Here is a 21,812-nt window from a genome sequence, read left to right as displayed (position 1 = left end):
CAACAGTCCCGTTACTTGTGTGCCGCGCTATTCAGATTACGGGGTGAGCAGCTCTCTCCAGTGCATTCCGAACGGGTCCTCCCTCAGGCCCCGGAGGGTGAATGTGGCAGTTGCCTTCCGGCGACGGCAGCTGCGCGGCGGCTGCTGCTGAATTCAGATTGCGGGGCGGCGGTCCTCCCCCACACACAAACAGACTCCCTAAAATGGCGCACACAGCTCGGACTCGCTTCCCAGCTCGGCCCTGGAAAAAATCAGGACGTTCGCGGATCCTGGGCTTGAAGAAGGATTTTAAACATGGATTCGACGCCGCACTGCCAGTCTCTGCCGCTATCGGCAAAAACCTTCACAAGTTCCACGACCTCTTCGGAGAAAGCAGCAGCAGTGAGGTGAATTTTTTTTGAGACGAGGGGGAAGGATTTTTTTTTTTTAAATAGTCCTTTTTTTGGGGGGGAATGGACGGGGCAATAAACTGGCAGTGTTCAGTGAAGTGGGGAGGAGAGCTGAGTGAGTGCGAAGCTGGTGTGGAGCAGGAGCTGCCCGCCCGGGTGACAGTCAGATCTGACATCCAGCCACCGAGAGGAGGGAGGGAGGGAGAGAGGGAGGGGGGGGGGGAGGTGGTCGCATTCTTTAGGGGGGCAGCAAAAACAGGGCCAGGATTATTGAGAATGTGTTCTCTGTTAAAGTTCCACTTTGTGAAAAAAAGTATATATGTATAAAATATATATATATATATATATATATATTGCATTGCGATATACATTAACGTTACGCTGCCCAGAGCTGGACTTGCAGCCTGCCTCCTTCTGCATTTCTAATCACCTGTTTGGCGGGCTTTCCTCCAGCGACCGCCATCATGTTCATGATGCAAATTCAGCTCAGCATTTTTTATATATCGCCCTTGCACTCACTTCATGCCACTTATTTTCAGTGCCCATGTATGTATGCAAATCTGCATTTTAAAATGCATGATTAATTTTCCATTCACCGTATTTTTTTTTGCAGCATTTGCAAATATCTTGTCATCAACTTCACGCTGAAATTATTTTTTTTCTCTACGTCCAGTGGAGGCAGCTTTTTTGGTGAGGGTAGAGGGTTGCAGTTGTTGGTACAGTCCCGTTAACCTTGACTCATGCTTTTGAGTTGACAGGGAGTAAAGTTTGCATTATAATTTGGTGAATTCTTTGCAAACCTTTTCCTCACCACACCCCCTCTGTCCAGTATTTCAGTGCCTGTATGATTCATTTTAGTATACTGCTATAAGTCGATTCAGATTGAAACCTGAGTAATTCAGATTGTTACAGTTTAAAATGAAAAAGCCCCTTTTGTCAGTGTTTAAAATAAAAATAATTATTATTTGCAAGCAATTATATTGAGCAGTTTGTATAATGCAGCAGGTAATCATTTTTTGCAGAAAGTGTATCGCCCCAATTTTGGTTGGGATAATGCACTTGGTTGTACTTGGGATCTTAAGAAGGGTAGTTTTTTTCTTTTGGGGACAATATTTATTAATTTTGTGGGGTAATAGCATTGAAAAAGATAGTTCTCAGACTTGAATTTCCAGCAGAGGTAGCACTTCAAGGGACTTTGGATTTAATATTTTTGAGATGTCAAATCCATTTTAATGCTTACCACTATGAAAATAAAATTTTGTGATGTTTTCAGATGGGTGTAGGGGTGGACCATTGTAAAATGCATTGGTATTTATTGTTTATAATTAGAATTCAAATTTAGTGTGGCAGGAAAAACACCTTGAAATAACATGCAACAGATAAGTGTAGGAAACTTACCAAGACATCAAAGTTGCATTAATCTAATTTATGAGTGTTATATAAATTATATTGCAGGGATATCATTTCCTGCAATCCACGCTGCATGATGGATGTGTCGCATAACTGGACCAGTTCCTGTGGACTGGAGGGTAGCCAATGTAACCCCACTTTTAAAGAAAGGAGGGATAGAGAAAATGGGGAATTATAGACCAGTTAGCCTTACATCGGTAGTGGGGAAGATGCTTGAGTCGATTGTTAAATATGTTATAGCAGTGCATTTGGAAAGCAGTGATAGGATCGGTCAAAGTCAGCATGGATTTATGAAGGGGAAATCATGCTTGACTAATCTTCTGGAATTTTTTGAGAATGTAACAAGTAGAATGGATAAGGGCGAGCCAGTGGATGTGGTGTATCTGGAGTTTCGAAAAGCCTTTGACAAGGTCCCACACAAGAGATTAGTGGGCAAAATTAGAGCACATGGTATTGGGGGTAGGGTATTGATATGGATAGAGAACTGGTTGGCAGACAGGAAGCAAAGAGTAGGAGTTAATGGGTCCTTTTCAGAATGGCAGGCAGTGACTAGTGGGGTACCCCAGTTATCTACAATATATATTAACGATTTAGACGAGGGAATTAAATGTGACATCTCCAAGTTTGCGGATGACACAAAGCTGGGTGGCAGTGTGAGCTGCGATGAGGGTGTTATGAAGCTGCAGGGTGACTTGGATAGGTTGGGTGAGTGGGTAGATGCATGGCAGATGCAGCATAATGTGGATAAATGTGAGGTTATACACTTTGGTGGCAAGAACAGAAAGGCAGATTATTATCTGAATGGTGTCAGATTAGGAAAAGGGGAGATGCAACAAGACCTGGGTGTGGTTGTACATCAGTCACTAAAAGTAAGCATGCAGGTACAGCAGGCAGTGAAGAAAGCTAATCGCATGTTAGCCGTCACTGTGAGAGGATTTGAGTTTAGGAGCAAAGAGATCTTACTGTAGTTGTATAGGGTCCTGGTGAGACCGCACCTGGAGTATTGTGTGCAATTCTGGTCTCCTATTTTGAGGAAGGACAATATTGCCATTGAGGGAGTGCAGCGTAAGTTCACCAGGTTAATTCCCGGGATGGTGGGACTGACATATGATGTAAGAATGGGTCGACTGGGATTGTATTCACTGGAATTTGGAAGGATGAGAGGGGATCTTGTAGAAACATAAAATTCTTAAAGGATTGGACATGCGAGATGCACGAAAAATGTTCCCGATGTTAGGGGAGACCATAACCAGGGGTCACACTTTAAGAATAAGGGGTAGGCCATTTAGGACTGAAATGAGGAAAGACTTCTTCATCCCGAGAGTTGTGAATCTGTGGAATTCTCTGCCACAGAAGACAGTGGAGGCCAATTCACTGCATGTTTTCAAGAGAGAGTTAGATTTAGCTCTTCGGGCTAAAGGAATTGAGAGATATGGGGAAAAATCAGGAACGAGGTACTGATTTTAGATGATCAGTCATGATCATATTGAATGGCGATGCTGGCTCGAAGGGCCGAATGGCCTACTCCGGCACATATTTTTCTATGTTTCTATAATAATTACCTTAAAATGCAGAAACTGACAATTTCCGAATTTGGATAAACTGTACTGGTGCCGGGTATTCCAGTTTTGATTTGAAGATGAGGCCTACTTCAGATGCTGACCATCATGAAAGTGTTCAATTGTTTGTCGGATTTTCTTTTTAAGGCAGGTGAGAATAGTGGAGGTGGGACATGTTAGCCGGTGTGTGCAAGTTGGTCCGAAGGGCCTGTTTCCACACTATCACTCTATGATTCTAATATTATTACTTATTTAACTTGTTTGTACGAATGTGGCAGATGATTGCCAATTGTCAAAGGCCATCGTTGGTTTAAACCATTCCATACATGATCTATGCATTTCAATATTTTTGGGGGGAATCCATGCGTGGCAACCCTTTTCACTTTTCACAATTGCTCAACACTTGAAATATAAAATGTTGGAAAAAACAGGCAAAGTCATCAGCTTGACTGAGGCGATAAAAAGTCTTAGTTATTTTTATTTGTATTTATAACATCCTTGTATAAAAATATGTTTGATGAAGATTCTCGACCCGAAACTTCACCTATTCCTTTTTTCCAGAGATGCTGCCTGCCCGCTGAGTTGCTCCAGCATTTTGTGTATATCTTTGGTGTAAACCAGCATCTGCAGTTTCTTCTTATACATTCTTGTATGCAATGTTTCTAGTAGTTTATTTTGATACTGCCTGATTGTGAATAACCATTTATTGTCCTCCTTTCAACCTGCTTCCCCACTGATCTTGGAGATTAAATGTTCCATTTGTAGTATAAATGGCCAGTATCAGTATATGCCAATCACATACTCCTGGTGCCCAGATTCCTTAATCTCGCCTGATTTAAATTTCTTTCTTCCCCATCATCGCTGAATTTTTTCAGAGCAAATTGTTGTCATCTGGCTATGATTAGTGGCTAAGCAAGGGTACTGGTGATCGGACAGAGGTCTTTGAATTACAATGGTGCAACTCATTGGATGGTATGCTGAATTGTATGCTTCCATGGTTAATGTTTTTAAAAATAAGATATCAATTTTTGTAAAGAACAAGGGTGAAACACACAACTGCTGAAACTGGAATCTTGAACAAAGTGCAAAAGGGTGGAGAAATTCAACAGGTCAGGCAGCGCGTGGAGGGAAATGGACAGGTTACATTGTAGATCGGGACTCTTCTTCAAACCTGACCTGACATGTCACCTGTACTTCCCTCAGATGTTGCCTGACCCACAGTTCCTCCAGACTTTTTTTATCACTCAAGATTCTTGTAGTTTCTTATGTCTCTGATACTCTTGTTCATTTTTAGATCCTTTGTGCAGTTTGACAGTGCATTTTTTAAAGAACACTGATTATCTTCTGTCCTTTATTGATGTACTTTCCACTTGGTTTGAAATCTAAATCCTCTTCGGTAATCATTCAGGGTTCGTCCCTGGAAGTGAATTTATTGATTTTTTCTTCTCAATATATCCTAATAAAACAGCAATGCTGTGGAGAGGGTAACGTAGAAGATAATTTATAGATATTGTATCAGCATAAGAAGGTACTGGATACTTTAACAAAGAAGAAAATGCTGGAAACACTCAACAGGTCAGTCAGCATCCATGGACATCCAAAATGTTAACCGTTTCTCTTTCCGTGTGTGCTAAGTGTTTTTATTTCAGATTTTCAATGACTGCAGTTTTTTCTCAAACTGGATACTTTGTTGGTTGAGACTTAAAAGACATTAGAGTTAAGAGAAGCGACTGCCTAGGTCGAGTTATTTCCTTTGAGCAAAGCAGACTGAGTGGAAATTTAATAAAAAGCATAGAATTGAGGCTCAGGTGCAGTGAGCAGATGGATATATTTCCTTTCGAAAAATTAATAACAATGCAATACGAATTCAAGTTAATCAATAGAAGGATTGAATGAGTATTGACTTTTTTTTTCACATGGTTAACGGGGATCTGAAACTTGTTATCTGAAAGGCTAGTGGAGGTAGAAACACAGAAAATGGGTGCAGGAATAGGCCATTCGGCCCTTCGAGCCAGCACCGCCATTCAATATGATCATGGCTGATAATCGAAAATCAGTACTCTGTCCAGCTTTCTCCCCATATCCCTTGATTCCATTAGCCCTAAGAGCTATATCTAACTCTCTCTTGAAAACATCCAGTGAATTGGCCTCCACTGCCTTCTGTGGCAGAGAATTGCACAGATTCACAACTCTCTGGGTGAAAATGTTTTTCCTCATCTCAGTCCTAAATGGCCTACCTCTTATTCTAACACTGTGACCCCTGTTTCTGGACTCCCCCAACATCGGGAACATTTTTCCTTCATCTAGCCTGTCCAAGCCCTTAAGAATTTTATTTATTCACAAAATGCTGGAGTAACTCAGCAGGTCAGGCAGCATCTCGGGAGAGAAGGAATGGGTGACGTTTCGGGTCGAGACCCTTCTGCAGTTATTTTCTTATACCTTAAGAATTTTACATGTTTCTATAAGATCCCCTCTTATCCTTAGAAATGGTAAGCAAATATAAAAGTACCTCAATGAGCCATGAACTGTTTTGCCTGTCAAGTGGGATTAATTTAGTTAATTTCTGGTCAGTGTCAACTTGATGGGCCAACTGGTCTATGGGTGTGGTGTGGTTTGTATGATTAACTCTGTGGTTGAGGTTTTATATTCCCCTCACCAGAAAAAAAAACTGCTTGAGATCAGCTAATTTTTTTTTTCTCATTTGTCCTCAGCAAATATTTTCAATCTGAAAATGAAAGGGTTACAACTGTATTGGAATGTTGTTTCTAAGCTTTTGCGATCCAGAGTTAGAGGCACCAAGTTCTGTTATAAAATGCATCCATCCAGGCCGAAGGGATGCCTGCATTTTTTGCCAATATCAACCTCAATTGTTTAAAATCTTACTTTGTGATTACAGAAATGACCACCTTGAGTCAAGTTCCAGTTGGAATTAGTGTAGTTTTAAGCAGAAGGGGAGTTGAGTGACTCCTGTACAGCATCTTGTCGTATTTACAAATGGGATTGCCAGATCCAGAGATCTCTGGATAATGAGGGCTGTGGAGGTAGAATAAGGCATAAAGGAAGCCTTATAGTACAAAAACTAGAATAAGCTGTGTGGGGGTGAAAGGAAATTAAGATAAACAAAGAAGTGGCAACATTGCTGTCAGATAAAATCAAATAGAATTTCTGAGTATGTTAAGAATAGGATGATTGGTCTGGAAAAAGTAATGTCTGTTAGAACCAAAAGAATGCTGGTGAGTTCTCTATTAATATAACTGCACGATAAAGGACGATTGTATTAGGAAATATGTGGAGTATTGGATGGGGTGAGTAAAAGAGGACCTATTAAGAGGAGTTTCTTTGAAAATGGATAAATTGCCAGGCCGAGAATTATATGTGAAGCATGTTAAAAGAAGCAAGAGAGCAAATTGCTGAGGCTCTGATCATTTTGCAGTCATTTCTGCCTGCAGGAGTGGTGCCAGGGAATTGTCAGGCTGCTAATATTGTACTGTTGGTATAAGAGGGAGGAATGGATAACCCCCAAAGTACAAGGCTGTTGTTTTTGCTTTGGTTATGGGCATATTCTTGGATTAGTTGTGAGGGATGATATAAACCTTCATTTAGATGGTCATAGATAAATTAAGGAAAGTCAGCGGGGATTTAAGATTGTGTCTACTTTAATTTTAAGGAGTTCTGTGAGGGCAATGCGTTAGATATGATGTATGTGATTTTAATTAACATGACAGTGCAGCATTTGTTGCTGCGGACTCACAGTTTTGAGAGTTGGGTTTTATCCTGGACTCTGGTTTTGTCTGTATGGAGTTTGCCCTGTATATGTTTTGGCTGCTCTACAGTGTCCCATATCCTAAAGATGCTGGTAGGTGAATTGGCTAATGTAAATATAAATTGCTCAAAGTGGGTAAGTGGTATAGAATTGAGGGATGAGTGTCAGTTATCGGACCGCTGGGAAATAAGAGTGGATGAATGACACTGATAGGATTGTTTTGTGGGAACTTGTTTGACTCTGGACCATATCTTAAATGAACTAAGCAACTAATTTGGCAAATTTAACGAAGACCCTCAGAGCAGACTGGTTTGAAATGTCAGTGGAGCAGAACTTGTACATGCTGGAATTCTGAAATTAGCATGTCAGAAGCACATGCAGGTCCAGCAGCATCTGTGGGGAATGAAATAGTTAGTGTACAAGTCAAAGATCTGTTGAATGCTTCCAGCATTTTCTGTTTTGTTCACATAATGTAAATTTCCATTGGATTTGAAGAGTAATGTCTTAATCCAAATTTGGATCAGTGGCATGAAGCAGAGAGTAAGGATTGACAGATTTTTAAAATGATTCGAAGGCTCTATGCATTGGCATTCACCAAAGCTTAGCATTCAATGCCTTTCATTTTATATGTATTGTTGACAGATTTAAGTATATGGGAGAAAGCAAATAACTTTCCCAATGATACAAAAATTGGCCAGAAAGTTCAATAAATAAATGCACTCATGGCACTCCCTCCGAATCCCCACCAGTGCAGGCAGCACGTCCATCTTGTTTTTGCCAACCTAACATTCCCCACTGATGGAAAGCAAATAACGTATACCTTCTTTCCAGAGCTGTTGCTTGGCCTACTGCATGTTTCCAGCATTCTATTTTTATTTCAGATTTGTGACCTCTAGTTTTTTTTAATGTTCACCACTTGACACTTGAGGCCTAGTGGGCCCTGCATAAGGCAAGTAATAGTGACCAAATTTGAGACAGACGAGGCCAACATTTCAGAATTGTCCATTTTCAGATTGCTCTTTCAAGTTCCCTGTTTTCCTAAAAAGGGTGTTTTTCGTTAGAGTGTATGTGCATTCTATTAGATGAATTCCCTCTTACTTGTTCAAGTGCCTAATTTTCATAAGATGCTGGGTAAGGAATGTTGGTAATGTTTGGGAGCAGGATGCTTCACAGTAGCACTGTTCTCAGCAGCACTGTTTTCCATTGAGATTTTGAGGGAGGAGGTAGTCAGCCACTGGATGTTCAGCCTAGGGTTGTTTTTGCTGTGACAGAAATTGTCTTTTAATGGGAAACACTGAAGTGTTACTCTTGGTCTGAGATATTCAGGTCGGAACAATTATCTAAGCCACAGTTGAAAATTATAACTACCTTCAGTATAATATGAGATATATATTGCTTTAACTTTTTTAAACCTTTTTACCATCATTATACAATGTCTTGGTCATTTTGCATTGCATCCCTGTTATTCTTTCTGCCTGGAAGTGATGATTGATGCTGGACTGTAGATCTAAATGGCATTCAATGCCTCTTTTGGTTATTGATGGGTTATTTGATTGTGGAAAGTGGATCTATTTTTATCCAATGTCCTGTGACAAATCTTCCAGCAGAGGAGGGAGCAACGTGTATGTGTGTTTATCTCACAGTGAAGCTAACTTTTTGAAGAAGGGTCTCGACCCGAACGTTGGCCATTCCTTCTCTCCAGAGATGCTTCCTGTCCCGCTGAGTTACTCCAGCTTTTTGTGTCTATCTTCGGTTTAAACCAGCATCTGCAGTTCCTTTCTATACACTAACTATTTTGACTTGTCTTTGACTAGGTACCTTGAGTCTGCTACATGTTAAACATCTTACTGGTCTGTAAGATTTTATATTCATGCTTATTCACTTAACCATGGAGCGATGCTGCTTGACCCGCTGAGTTACTCCAGCTTTTTCTCTTGTGTCAACCAGCAACTGCATAACCATCATGTGGTTATGAATAAGCACATATTCATGCTTATTCATTTAACCATGGTTAAAATGACATTTTAACCATGTCATTGTTAAAAATGACAATGTGCCATCTCATTGTGGATTTGTAGATCTACATTGTGTATATTTGGGCTGTTGTGTTTACGTATATTGAAGTGACTGGCATTTGAAATAAAAATTCTCATCCATAGTCGATTTAAAATGAACCGTACTCTGGACTTCTTACTTATAAAATACATGCTTAATTTGTATCATGGGATCCATTTTCTGTATTAAGCATGAATAATAATAATAATAATAATAATAATAATGCATTACATTTATATAGCGCTTTTCATATACTCAAAGACGTTTTACAGGGATTTAGAGAACATAGGGAAGTGAATAAATAGATTTTAAAATGAATGTTAGAAATAAGTTCAGAGTACTGATCATTTAAAATGTACTTGATGAAGAATAGTCCTGTTAAATTACCATCTGGTTAGAAATTAGGAGGCTGAGGGGTGACCTTACTGAGGTGTCAAGATTATAAGCGGCGTGGTAAAGTGAACGCTTAGCCTATTTTCCAGAGTAGAGGATTCTAAAACTAGAGGCCAGAAGCTTAGGTGAGAGGGGTGAGATTTAAGAGACACCTTAGGGGAGACCTTTTCACTTGGAGGGTGGTCCGTATCTGGAATGTGTTGCTAAAGGAAGCTGTAGAAGGAGATGTAATTGCAACTTTTAAGATATCGGGGCAGATTTTTCGATATTGAGGGTTTAGAGATATGGGGCAAATGGGACTAGCCCAGAATGCTAACTTAGTTGAAATGGGCAAAGTACGCTGAAGTGCCTGTTTCTGTACTGTATAGATCTATGAATTGAACTGAGATATAGACTGAAATATTCCCATGCTGTATTTGATATATTGAAAGAATGTCGTTATTTGAATGGCAAATGAGGCTGGAAACCGAAGATGCTGCTAAAAGTGAATATCCTAGTCATCTGTCAGGCTGAATTTATGTAGAAGCTTATATTTCTCTCTACCTGCTGGCAGAATTTCATGAGGAACAGTGGCCCTCTCCTACCTTGTCAAAATTATCTGAAGTTATGTTTAGGAAAGGAAGGTTGGAGGAGTAGGCTTTTTTTTTGAGTGAATAGCAAACATATCCTTGGTACTTAATCTCTTGATCCCTTTTTATCTGTTTCCCCCAAATGATGTAGCTGGCTCTGACGAATCTACTATTTGGGCAAAAAAATAATTCATCACCAACAAGCTTGGGTCTGAAGATGGGTCTTGACCCGAAACGTCACCTATTCCTTCTCTCCGGCGATGCTGCTTGACCCGCTGAGTTACTCCAGCTTTTTCTCTTGTGTCAACCAGCAACTACAGTTTCTTCCTACACGGCTCGGGAATTAACTAATTTACATATATCCCAATACAGAACTAACAATAGGAGTTCAGACCTAACCTATTGGGAGGAGAAAGGCTGTTTAGTAGCATACATGAAGAGCCAGTAAAGGAGTTCTGCATTTTAAAAGGTATTATGGGATTTCACATGGGGAAAGTGTACATAGTCACAACTCATTACTCTTCAGTTATATATCAGCAGCAGATGCAGAGTGGACCATATCTCCCAATAGATGATTGTCAACCAATTGTTGTAATGAACCGGACAGGAAACATAATTTCAATGCACCTCGATGACGTTCCAAGAACTCCTAATGCTCTTGGTCTTAGAGGAGGCGCCAATGTTGTGAATCTGCCTCATCATTTTATAAAATAACACTCTTTCCTCCACATAGGGATAAGAGCAGGCAACATGGCTATCAAGGAAGTCACCTGATTACATTTTGCATATCAAATTGAATAATCACTTTGCATTTTGTTTTTAATGTTTGTGCAAATACTCGTAAAGAATGGTCCATCTTATTAGTACTGCTCAATTTAGTTCTGCTCTACATTTCGTACACTATTTCTCTCCTTTGCAGAAGTCCACAAAGTGCAAGTCTGATACGTCACCAGTGGATGATTAATTGCAATGAGTAATTGTGCCCTCCAAATCGTATGTACTGTCTGTCACAAAGCACAGTAAGGTTGACACAGTGGCGCAGCTGGTAGCGCTGTTGCCTCACAGTGCCGGAGACCCGGTAGGATATTAACCTCAGATGCTGTCCGTGTGGAGTTTGCACATTCTACCTTTGAACGCGTGGGTCTCCTCATGATGCTCCGATTTCCTCCCATATCCCAAAGATGTGCGGATTTTAAGGTTAATTTGCCTCTAAAATTGCCTTTAGCGTGCAGGGACTGGATGCGAAAGTGGGATAATATAGAACTAAAGATAGACACAAAAAGCTGGAGTAACTCTGGGACAGGCAGCATCTCTGGAGAGAAGGAATGGGTGAGGTTTCGGGTCGAAACCCTTCTTCAGATTGGTTAGGGATAAGGGAAACGAGAGATAACTAGTAATATAGATAATATAGAACTTGTGTGAAGGGGTTGGCGTGGATTCGGTGGGCTGAAAGGCCTGTTTCCGTAATGTATCTAAATTTGAAAATATAATTTCGATACTTTCGGAGAGAGAAAGCTTTAAAATACACCAGGTGGATAAACAAAGCACAAGGTGGTAATTACTTAATGAAATTAGGTGGTGTCAGTAAATTCCATTGCAGCAATTATTCTTTTCTTTTTTGTGAAAGGACAGTGACTCTGGCAATGCTGTTCACACAAAACAAAATCCTGCAGTATCATTCTGTAAAACTGTAGCTGTGAAGAAAATGTCCTAAAGGTTATGGAGGCTAATCAGAGTTGTCTTTGTTAATGGTTATTGGCAACTTGAGTGTTTGGGTTTTATCATCCTTTTCATATCAACACCAGTGCCCTGCAAGGATGTGTTCTTGGCCCCCTACTATATTCCCTATGCACTCAAATTTGACTCTAACTTCATCTGCAAGATTGTAGATGACACTGGTGAGCCAGGTCACGAACAATGATGATGGAGTACTGGCAGGAGTAGAGAACTTAGTAACATGGTGTCAGGACAGCAACCTCTCCCTCAATGTCAGCAAGACGAAGGAGCAAATGGTGTGAAATAGAAATGACTGAGAGCTCCAAGTTGGTAAATATTACCAACTGTATGTCATGGACCAACCACATTGAAGTGACAGCCAAGAAGGCATACCATTGCCTTAACTTACTCAGGAGACTGAGGAAATTAGGCACATCTCCAATGACTCTTACAAACCTCTACAGATGAACCATAGAAATCATACTGTTGGGTTGCATTACCGCTTGGTTTAGGAACAGCTCTGGCCAAGACCGCAGAAAATTGCAGAGTTGCGGATATAGCCCAGGCAATCACACAGACCACACTTCCCACCATTGACTCCATCTACTCCTTCATGCTGCCTCTGGAAAGTAGCCAACATAATCAGAGACTTGCCCCACCCGTCATTCATGCTCTTCCCCCCTGTTGGGCAGAAGAAACAAGCTTGAAAGCATGCATCAACAGACTCAGGAACAGCTTCTTCACGCTGTTATCAGGCTTCTAAATGGTCCGTTCATAAGTTAGGGTACTGTCTAATTCACCCCTACCCCATCACGGACATTGGACTTTGTCTCTGGAACTGCTGCGTTATAATGCTGGGAACTCTGCACTCTGTATCTTTCCCTTCATGTTACTTCTGTATCTTTCCCCTCACGTTGCCTCTATATTTCCCCTCACGTTACCTCCATATTCCCCTCACGGTGCCTCTATATTTCCCTTTACGGTGCCTCTATATTTCCCTTCACGGTGACTCTATATTTCCCTTCACGGTGCCTCTATATTTCCCCTCACGGTGCCTCCAGATTCCCCTCACGGTGCCTCTATATTTCCCCTCATGGTGCCTCTGTATCTTTCCCATTGCTCTTCACATCATACTTCAGTTTGGCTTAATTGTATTTATGTACAGAATTATCTGATTTGGTAGGATAGCATGCAAAGCAAAGCTTTTCACTGTACCTTGGTCCACATGATAATAGTAAACCTAAGCCAGTGAAAGCAAATTTTATTATTTTACTTGATTTGAAGACATTCACCTTCAATTTACTAGTTTTCTCTGGATAGAAATCTGTTGCAGTGTAAACAAAGCTTGAGATGTCTGGCAGTTTCAACTATGCAACATGTTACAACTATGCAAACTGTTACAATTGTTTCGTTTCGTTGGGTTGCTGTTAATTACTTAAATTATTGCATCGTATGGGAGGCGCATTCCCAATCTCGTTGTACCGCTGGGTACAATGACAATAAAGATATATTGTATTGTATTGTATGAATGTCTGAATCGTTAAGTTAGATTTAAGTTTTATTTATTTTTTAATGAAAGCATCAAAACTGTCACTGGAAATTGGGCTACTGCATTTAGTACTTCACACATGGTCATGTCAATTGAATGTGACATCAGCTTCTGAACACGTGAGCTTGGATCATCACTGATGTTTGCAAGAAGTTGAAACTCGTGAGAATTTTCATATAATTTTACTTCAGCAAAAGTGACAAACCAGATCTTCCACGTGTATGAATATGACATTTTTGACATAAAGATACATTTTTTATTGTACTGATGAAATTAATTTGAATAACTTGATGTCCTTGATCTGATGGGTGATTCAAATTTCACTGAATTTGTACATGTGGAAAATGTGACAATAAACTGACCTTGAAACCTTGAAAGTATTGTGAGCTAAGAAAATATCATTCTAAGCCATTCATGTGCATTTCTCATTTCATTACTGAAGGATGTTACAGGTCTGTTCAATAGTCTGGTAACAGCAGGGAAGAAGATGTTCCTGAATTTGATAGTGTGTGTTGTCAAGCTTTTAGATCTTCTGCTCGATGGGAGAAGAGGGAATGACTGTGGTGAAAATGGTCCTTGAATGGTTCTCTGTCCTGGTGCTATGGACTGCTTGTACATCTTCCATGCAGTCTTCCATTTTCTACTCCTACCCTGTTGGACAAGGATAAGAGATGGGCTCCTCTGGATCCTTCTACCTTTTCTGCGATCGCAGCCTGTCCCCAATCATTCACCAATTTAGAAAAGTTAATCTAAGGGATGACTGCCTTGTGGAATAAGGTAATTCTCCCCATTGCTATGTTGAAGTGTTTGGAGGTCAGACTCCAGCTCTTGGACACGAACTGAAATCCCTTGAGTGGCCAACACTGTTTGCCACGTAAAGTTTCAAGTTCTCGCGTATTGCAACTACAAAACATCGCCAGCCAAGCCACCTGTTTTAATTAGTCTTGGACAAAGGAATACAAGAATTGTCAAATACATGTGCTTAAAGTGCTTTTCGCTAAACTGAGCCATTACTGCAGATGGATGACCTAGCCTGTTCTGATGCAGACAGTTATCTGAAATGATAGAAATTATACAATATGAAATTGAGCCATAAGCACATGTGGTTGGAGCAGAAGAAGACTACTCAAGAGCGCCCTGGTATTTAATAGGATCATAGGTGCTCTGTCCCAAGCCTATTGTCTTCCCGTGCTCCATAGCCTCCAATTCACTAATCTCTCAAAAAATGTTTGTTTTTCTTTTTTTTAAATACCTCAGTGATCTATCCTCTGCAACCCTCCAGGGCAGAGAACTCCAAGTGTTGAGCACCCTCGGTGAGAAATTCCTATGCAATTTAGTTACAAGATTAGCAGCCATTTAAAACAATGGCCCTGGTTAGAAATTCTCACACTAGTGGAAACATTTCAATATCCACCCTGTCACATCAACCAAGGGCCTTGTGTGCTTCAGTAAGATTAGCCCTCATTTTGCTAAACTCCAAAGAAATATAAATGTAAAGTTGTAACATGATGAAGAGCTGTTTCTTAAGATTATGTTGGACCATATTATAACTATATCGGCGGCCACAAAGAGTTCAGAGTATGAAGACGAATTAAAGTGGCATTCAAAAGGAAGCTTACACGCCTGCATTCTGAATGCAGGTTGAATTCCTGTTTTATTGTGTACATTATATATTAAATTGCACTGTTTTCTAAATACTGTACACTAAATTGGAAGAAGGGCAAGTAAGTTGATGCTTTGCCTGGAAGGACCATTTGTCTCCCTGGATGTTGTGATGGGAAGAAATAAAAGAGGTGTTGCATTTCAGACCAATCATAACAAACATTTAAGTCCTACTGTTCGTAAATCAGTGAGATCGATACAGAGACAAACCGGCCAGTCAGCCGCTCGCCGAATCTTAATGTCAGCTGCAAACTTACTAATCGTGCCTTATACATTCTCATCCAAATTGTTGATATAAATCACAAACAGAAATGGGCCTAGCACCAATTCCTGAGGCATTCATGAGTCACAGGCCACCAGTCTGAACAAACCACCCTCACCACCCTCTGCATCACCACCCTCTGCTTCCTTACATTGAGCTAATTCCGTGTCCTGTCACAAACCTCCAGTCCGAAAAACAACCTTCCATCACCACCCTCTGCTTCCTTCCATTAAGCCAATTTTGTGTCGGGTCAACTAGCTGTCCCTGGATCCCATGCAATCATGCCGTCCAGAGCAGCCTATCACGTGGAGCCTGATCAAAGGCCTTGCTGAAGTCCATATAGAAAAGGTCTATGGCCTTTCCCTAGTCAACTTTCACCATTACTTCAAAAAACACAATCAAGACACCTTCTCCTACGTACAAAATCATGCTGACTATCCTTAATTAGCACCTGCTTATCCAAATGTATATATATATATATCTTGTTTGCAATATTGATATAATTTTGTTTACAATGCATGTAATAATAACCGAAAATTGAAAAAGCAGAATTTATTTTTAAAAGTGGTTCTATTTCAACTAGGCAAAAAAAGTACATCTTCCACATTAGGAGCATTGTGTGTATTTTGTGTGCTCTGTTGCTTTTTATAGGTATGACTGTATGGCAAATGAAATTCCTCATATGTTGCAAAACATACTTGGCTAATAAAGTATGATTATGATTGATTTCTGCTTGGGCAACTGAGCCTGTTTTTCATGTTTGACCGTTTCAAGCATTTTCAGTTTTGCTTAATTTTTTTTCAAACACAGAATCCTTATGAAACAATGTCAAGTCCGTTAGTCCCGCGCTCTCGATGTAATGGATCAGTAACTTTGCAACTAAAGGAGGGACTTTAGGTGTAAACCATGCGGGGGAGCCATTATCTTAAGTTAAGGGTGGAGTAGACTTGATGGGCTGAATAGCCTAATTCTGCTTCTATCACCTATGAACATGAGATAACTGTAAATATTCACTCTTATTAAGGTGAAGATATAAATATACAATTGTGGGTGGACCTTTTCCTTTTTGGAAAATAACCCACAAAATTCTAGAGTAGTTTAGCAGGTCAGGCAGCATCCCATGAGGACATGGATAGGTGATGTTCCGGGTCGACTCTATTAAAGTGCTGAAGAGCCCGAGAGATGGTTCAGATGTAGGCTGGAAGGGACTGGACAGGTTAGGCCAAAATATAAATTAGTTTTGAGATTAGGTCGGTGGGGAAGGAGCAGGCAGAAACAATGCATCTGCGGAGGCAGTTCTGTCTGGATTTTGGGATGGTGGTAGAAACCGTCAGTACTGGAGAGGGGAACTATAAGGTTGGAGGCTGTGGAAGGGACATCGACGGAGGCGATGAGATCGGTAATGGTCTTGGAGATGGTGGCCTGCTGTTTGTCTGTGGTGTCATGGTCAAGGAGCAGGTATGAGAGAGGCGCCTGGCCTCAGCCTGGTACAGATCAGTCTGCCAGACTACAGCAAATCTTGCCAGTGGGTTGCAACAATATTGGGCTGTTTGAGTGAATGGATCTGGGGGTGAGATTGGAGTGGGTAAGGGGAGTGGGGAAATGAAGATGGTTGATGTGGTGCCAGCAGTTAGAAATAAACAGGTCCAGAGAGTGTTGAAGTTCGTTTTTGAATGGAAGCAGATATGTGATACTAGGATGGAACAATTGGCAGTGAGAAAGACAAAGTGAATTTTCTTGGACTCGTGAGTTTTCACGTCGGATAAATTGCGTAAATGATGGTCCCAATGGGTTTGACTCAATTATTCGCTATCTCTTTTCCAAACAAAGAATATCTAGCTATTTAGCTGTATCAAACTTCTGCACTTGTTATGGTGGGATTTGAAATTGTGACTCCAGATCTTTAGTCCAGGTCTCTGATTTGCTGCTACTACTGTACAAATCATATCATATATATACAGCCGGAAACAGGCCTTTTCGGCCCTCCAAGTCCGTGCCGCCCAGCGATCCTCGTACATTAACACTATCCTACACCCACTAGGGACAATTTTTACATTTACCCAGCCAATTAACCTACATACCTGTACGTCTCATTGATTTCAGCAAATATATTTTTCACTCTGTTGTTTATGTGGATGTTAACAGTTCTTGGAAAGAGTTACCCAAGTAGATGTTTGATTCTGTGTGGTCTAACCCAATTGTCATGTGCTGCAGCTCATTGGATGACCTCAAGATAGAACACTATAATGTATTTTCCTCATTTAGGATGAGTATGCCAGGGATAATGCAAGTTCAATTATTTTATTAATTACATAGCTAGATAAGGAACTGAAAGAAAGGAATTATGGAAGAGTGGGGCATGCTTGATCTTCTGCCGGCTTCCTTTCATGCTGTAACCATTCTGTGAATTTTCTCCTCTCAGCAATCCAACAATAATTTTTTGTCACTTTTTGTCAGTTATTTGTCTGCTTGATCAATATTAAGCTTACTCAGCCGTTGATTGGTCCCCAGTTATTCAAGATAATGTGACACCAAGCAATTCATTTACACATTAAGTTTTGTGAATTTCTTAAGCTGTTGTAGTAAGTTCATTGCTGTTTTTTGTAGCCATTTAGTTGCATAAATATATATCTGGCCATGCTCTCAGAATAAATATGTCGTTTTAGATGGCATAACTTGGAATCAAGTACAATGGGGAAACGGTTATAAACAAATGCAACATTGAGATTTTAAACAGGGGAATACAATCAGGTAAAATCAGAAATAAACTTTGGCAAATGAAAATTTGTGACACATATAGACCACATTGAAATCATGTAATTCAGTAAAATATGCTTGGTAATCTACCCAATCTTGCAGTTCACAGGTTTAGCTGTCCTTTTTGAAGTTTTTTTTCTCAAATGCTTGTGGATTTAGTATGTTATAGAAAATAAAAAACCTTTATGTCTACAGAATAGATTTGAGTTGGAACAGGAAAATATGACTATTTCTCTTTGTATCACAGAAACATAGAAAATAGGTGGCTTGCAAAATAATAGGATTTTCCCACTGGCAAGGTGTAGTTTTTGAAATGAAAATCTCTTGCACTCCGCACAAACTGGTGACTGCATCTATGAAGCTAGAATAGCAGCAATCATAAGGTTATTTTCAATTTTACAGTTGAAGGCCATGTATGTTTTCTTGTTACTGAATAGTGTACAAGAACAGCAATTTTCTAAACTGAATTTGGAAAGAAAGATGACTCTTGCAAACCTTTGGCCATTTCAAATCTCGTCACAAATAATTAATATCTGATTTGAAGTGTAGTCATACCTGGATTGCTCAGCATGACAAAACTACACAGGCTTGGTATATATAAATTAGCAAAATGCACAATGCTAGTGAATGGGAAGCCACGATAAGGGTGAGGAACCTGTCTAACCAATGAAAAGGTGGATATATTAAAATTATAAGAGGCATAAATAGGGTAGACGGTCAGTATCTTTTTTTCCAGGATGGAAAAATCAAATACAAGAGGGCATAGATTTAAGGTGAGAGGAGCAAAGTTTAAAGGAGTTGAGTGTTATTTTAGAGGGTGGTGAGTGCCTGCAATGTGCTGCTGGGGGTGGTCGTTGAAGCAGATCTGTTAGTGGCATTTAAATTACTTTTGGATAGGTATATGGATATGAAGGGATATGGGTTCTGTGTAGGTAAATAAATGTTGGTCTTGGCATCATGTTCAGCACAAACATTGTGGGCCGAAGAGCCTGTTCTTTTGCTGTACTGTTCTATGTTTTACATTTGGACTCTGCCAGACAATTCAACAGTTGAACAAAGTCGTTACCATTAATATTAATGCAAGTGAAATCGGCATTTATAAAAAGTGGATATTCTAATATTTTTTCAATTTTTCTTTCAGGATGAACAGTTTTTGGGTTTCTGCTCGGATGATAACAGTGTACGGAGCCCTGCAAGGTGTAATTTCAGAGCCCTGCGAGGTAATTGTCATATTTTCTATATATTATATTAACATAATGCATCAACCTTCAAAGTATAACCAGTAAGGTTTGTTTTTAACTTGGGATTTAATTTCTAATGCTCAAGTTAGAAATTTAAAATCATTTCCTAATGTTCCTTTGGTTTCTGCTTGATGCAGATCCTGATTACCACTGAGTAAAATCTCATAAGTATCAGCAGCTCCCACTGATATGACATTTTACTCAGTAGTAATCAGGATCTGCATCAAGCTGAGACCCAAGGAACATTAGGAAGTGATTTAAACTGGATAGTTTTACAAAAATGCAACTGCATTTGGTTTTTGCATGGCTGTTTTCTAATGTTGCCACATAAGTACTTGAAATTTCAAGCACAGTTTTGATATTTCAGCTGGATGATATCAGGAATTGCACCTTCAGGAATCCAGGTTAAATACAATTATCATAGCCTCTGCAAATTTATGCCAACAGTGATCAAACACAAATAGACGTTCCACCTTTTGATTTCACAATTTCCTAACTATGCCTTCTAAAAGTAAAACAGGAATTGTTTGTGCGATTTGTGCAGTCGCTTAAACGCCATTATTCAGGATTATCAATGTTGGAAGTAGTTGTGTGCTTGAGGACTTTTTATAAAGGCCAGCTCCAACATGTTGCTGATAAATGGTAAGGGATAAAGCATAATTTTCAGGTTGCCATTGGAATCATTCACAATGGTTGCTACACTCGTGTTATTGGGGATAAATGTAATTACTCGATGCACTTGACTCCCATTAAACTTAAACACAGTGGTTATAAATCTTTGGAATTTTACACATGCACCTTTTGTGAGGTTGCATCATGGATATACCTTTCACATTTGTCTCTGGAACTAAATATAACGGAATTGCTGTTGGCTTATTAGTGTCATGTGCGCCAAGATAGGGTGCAAAATGTTATTTGCTATCCAGGTTAATTATTAGCATACACGAGTTCATCAGGTTGTGCAAAAGTGAAAAGAGTGCCGAATATCATGTTACAACTGCATAGAAAATGCAAATATATTTTTAAGAAGTGCAAGGGCCACAGTGAGGTAGATTGGACGATCAGGGCTTCATTCTTTTCATATGAGAAGTTCTATCAAGAATTTGATAACAGCGGGGAAGAAGCTGTTCTGGATTCTGATGGTATATGCTTTCCAGGAAGGAAGAGAGAAATGACCAACGAATGGTGCTTCATTTTATTGGCTACTTTGTCGAAGCAGCGTGAAATACAGGTGGAGTCGATGGTGGATAGTCTGGTTTGTGTGACGGACTGGGCTGCAACTCTACAATTTCTTGGGGTCTTTGCAGAGTAGTTGCCATACCACGTTGTGATGCGTCTAGACTAGAAATCGCCTGTAGGAATTGGTAAGAATTGGCGACATGCCGCGTTTCCTTTGCTCTCTGAGGAAGGGGAAGCATTGATGTGCTTTCCTGGCCACAGCATCAATGTGGTTGGACCAGGATGAATTGTTAATGATATTTACACCCAGGAACTGAAGCTTTGGACCATCTCCTCTTCAGCGCCATTGATTCAGACTGGGATGTGTACTCCACCCTGCTTCCGGGAGTCGACGCCTAGCTTCTTTGTTTTGTTAACATTGAGGGAGAGGTTGTTATCTTGACACCAAGTTCTCTATCTCCTTCCTGTGTTTTGTCTTGTTATTCTATGAGATGCAGCCTACTATGGTAGTGTTATCTGTCAACTACCTATAGATTTTGACCCGCCAGTGGTTAGTATGAAGAGTAGGATTACATTTGTAGCTTCCATAAAATAATACGCTGATCGAGCAGGTTTTAATATTGTAACAAGACATGATTCTGACTACTCAGGTAGACACAAAATGCTGGAGTAACTCAGCGGGTCAGGCAACATCTTGGGAGAGAAGGAATGGTTGACATTTTGGGTCGAGACCCTTTTTCAGACTAAACCTGATTGAATTTAACGTGGCTTTTTGAATGACAACTTTGTCATTACCATTGTGATGGTTATCCTGTCAAATCCATAATCTGCTCTTGCTTTATCTCTAACTCCATCTCCTTAATCTCTAGAGGATCTGACTTATTTTTAGTATTTGCAGCAAAAGTAAATAGTCTTTTATGATCTATATTCCTGTGGAATTTCCCACAAATCTGACCTTTGCCACAATGATTTAATTTGTTGACACAGTGATGTGTTTTCATGTATATTTGTATCCTGGATTACCTTTTCACCACTCCTAAATATCGTGCCAGTACTTCAAATGGCTAGACTGCGATAAATTAGTTGCATCTTTCAATAGGAAAGCAGAGGGACAGAACCAGCTGGTTAAACTCTTGTCTTTTGTCATTGGTTCTCTTCCTAAATTTCTGTAGTCTCACTGTGTCAATATAACATAGCACAGCACAGCAGAGGAACGGGCCCTTCGGCCCACAATATTTGTGCCAAACATGATGCCAAGTTAAACTGATGTTATCTGTCTACATGATCCATATTCCATCATTCCCTGTG

The 21,812-nt window shown here is 40.0% G+C and overlaps 1 protein-coding gene across 7 annotated transcripts in view; it reads left to right on the top strand.

The window, feature by feature from the left end:
* The first annotated feature begins 203 nt into the window (after positions 1-203).
* Positions 204-21,812, top strand: part of kmt2a (lysine (K)-specific methyltransferase 2A) — a 108,731-nt gene continuing 87,122 nt past the window's right edge. For all 7 annotated transcript variants that reach the window (XM_078426766.1, XM_078426767.1, XM_078426768.1 and 4 more), the window contains exons 1-2: positions 204-386; positions 19,226-19,304. In XM_078426766.1, the coding sequence (XP_078282892.1) occupies positions 204-386; positions 19,226-19,304 (262 nt within the window). The remainder of the gene's footprint in view (positions 387-19,225; positions 19,305-21,812) is intronic.

Source organism: Rhinoraja longicauda, chromosome 32 (genome assembly GCF_053455715.1).
Source record: "Rhinoraja longicauda isolate Sanriku21f chromosome 32, sRhiLon1.1, whole genome shotgun sequence".
NCBI classification, from domain to species: Eukaryota; Metazoa; Chordata; class Chondrichthyes; order Rajiformes; family Arhynchobatidae; genus Rhinoraja; species Rhinoraja longicauda.
The sequence above is the reverse complement of the archived record's forward strand: the minus strand, read 5'-3'. Positions and strand labels throughout refer to the sequence as shown.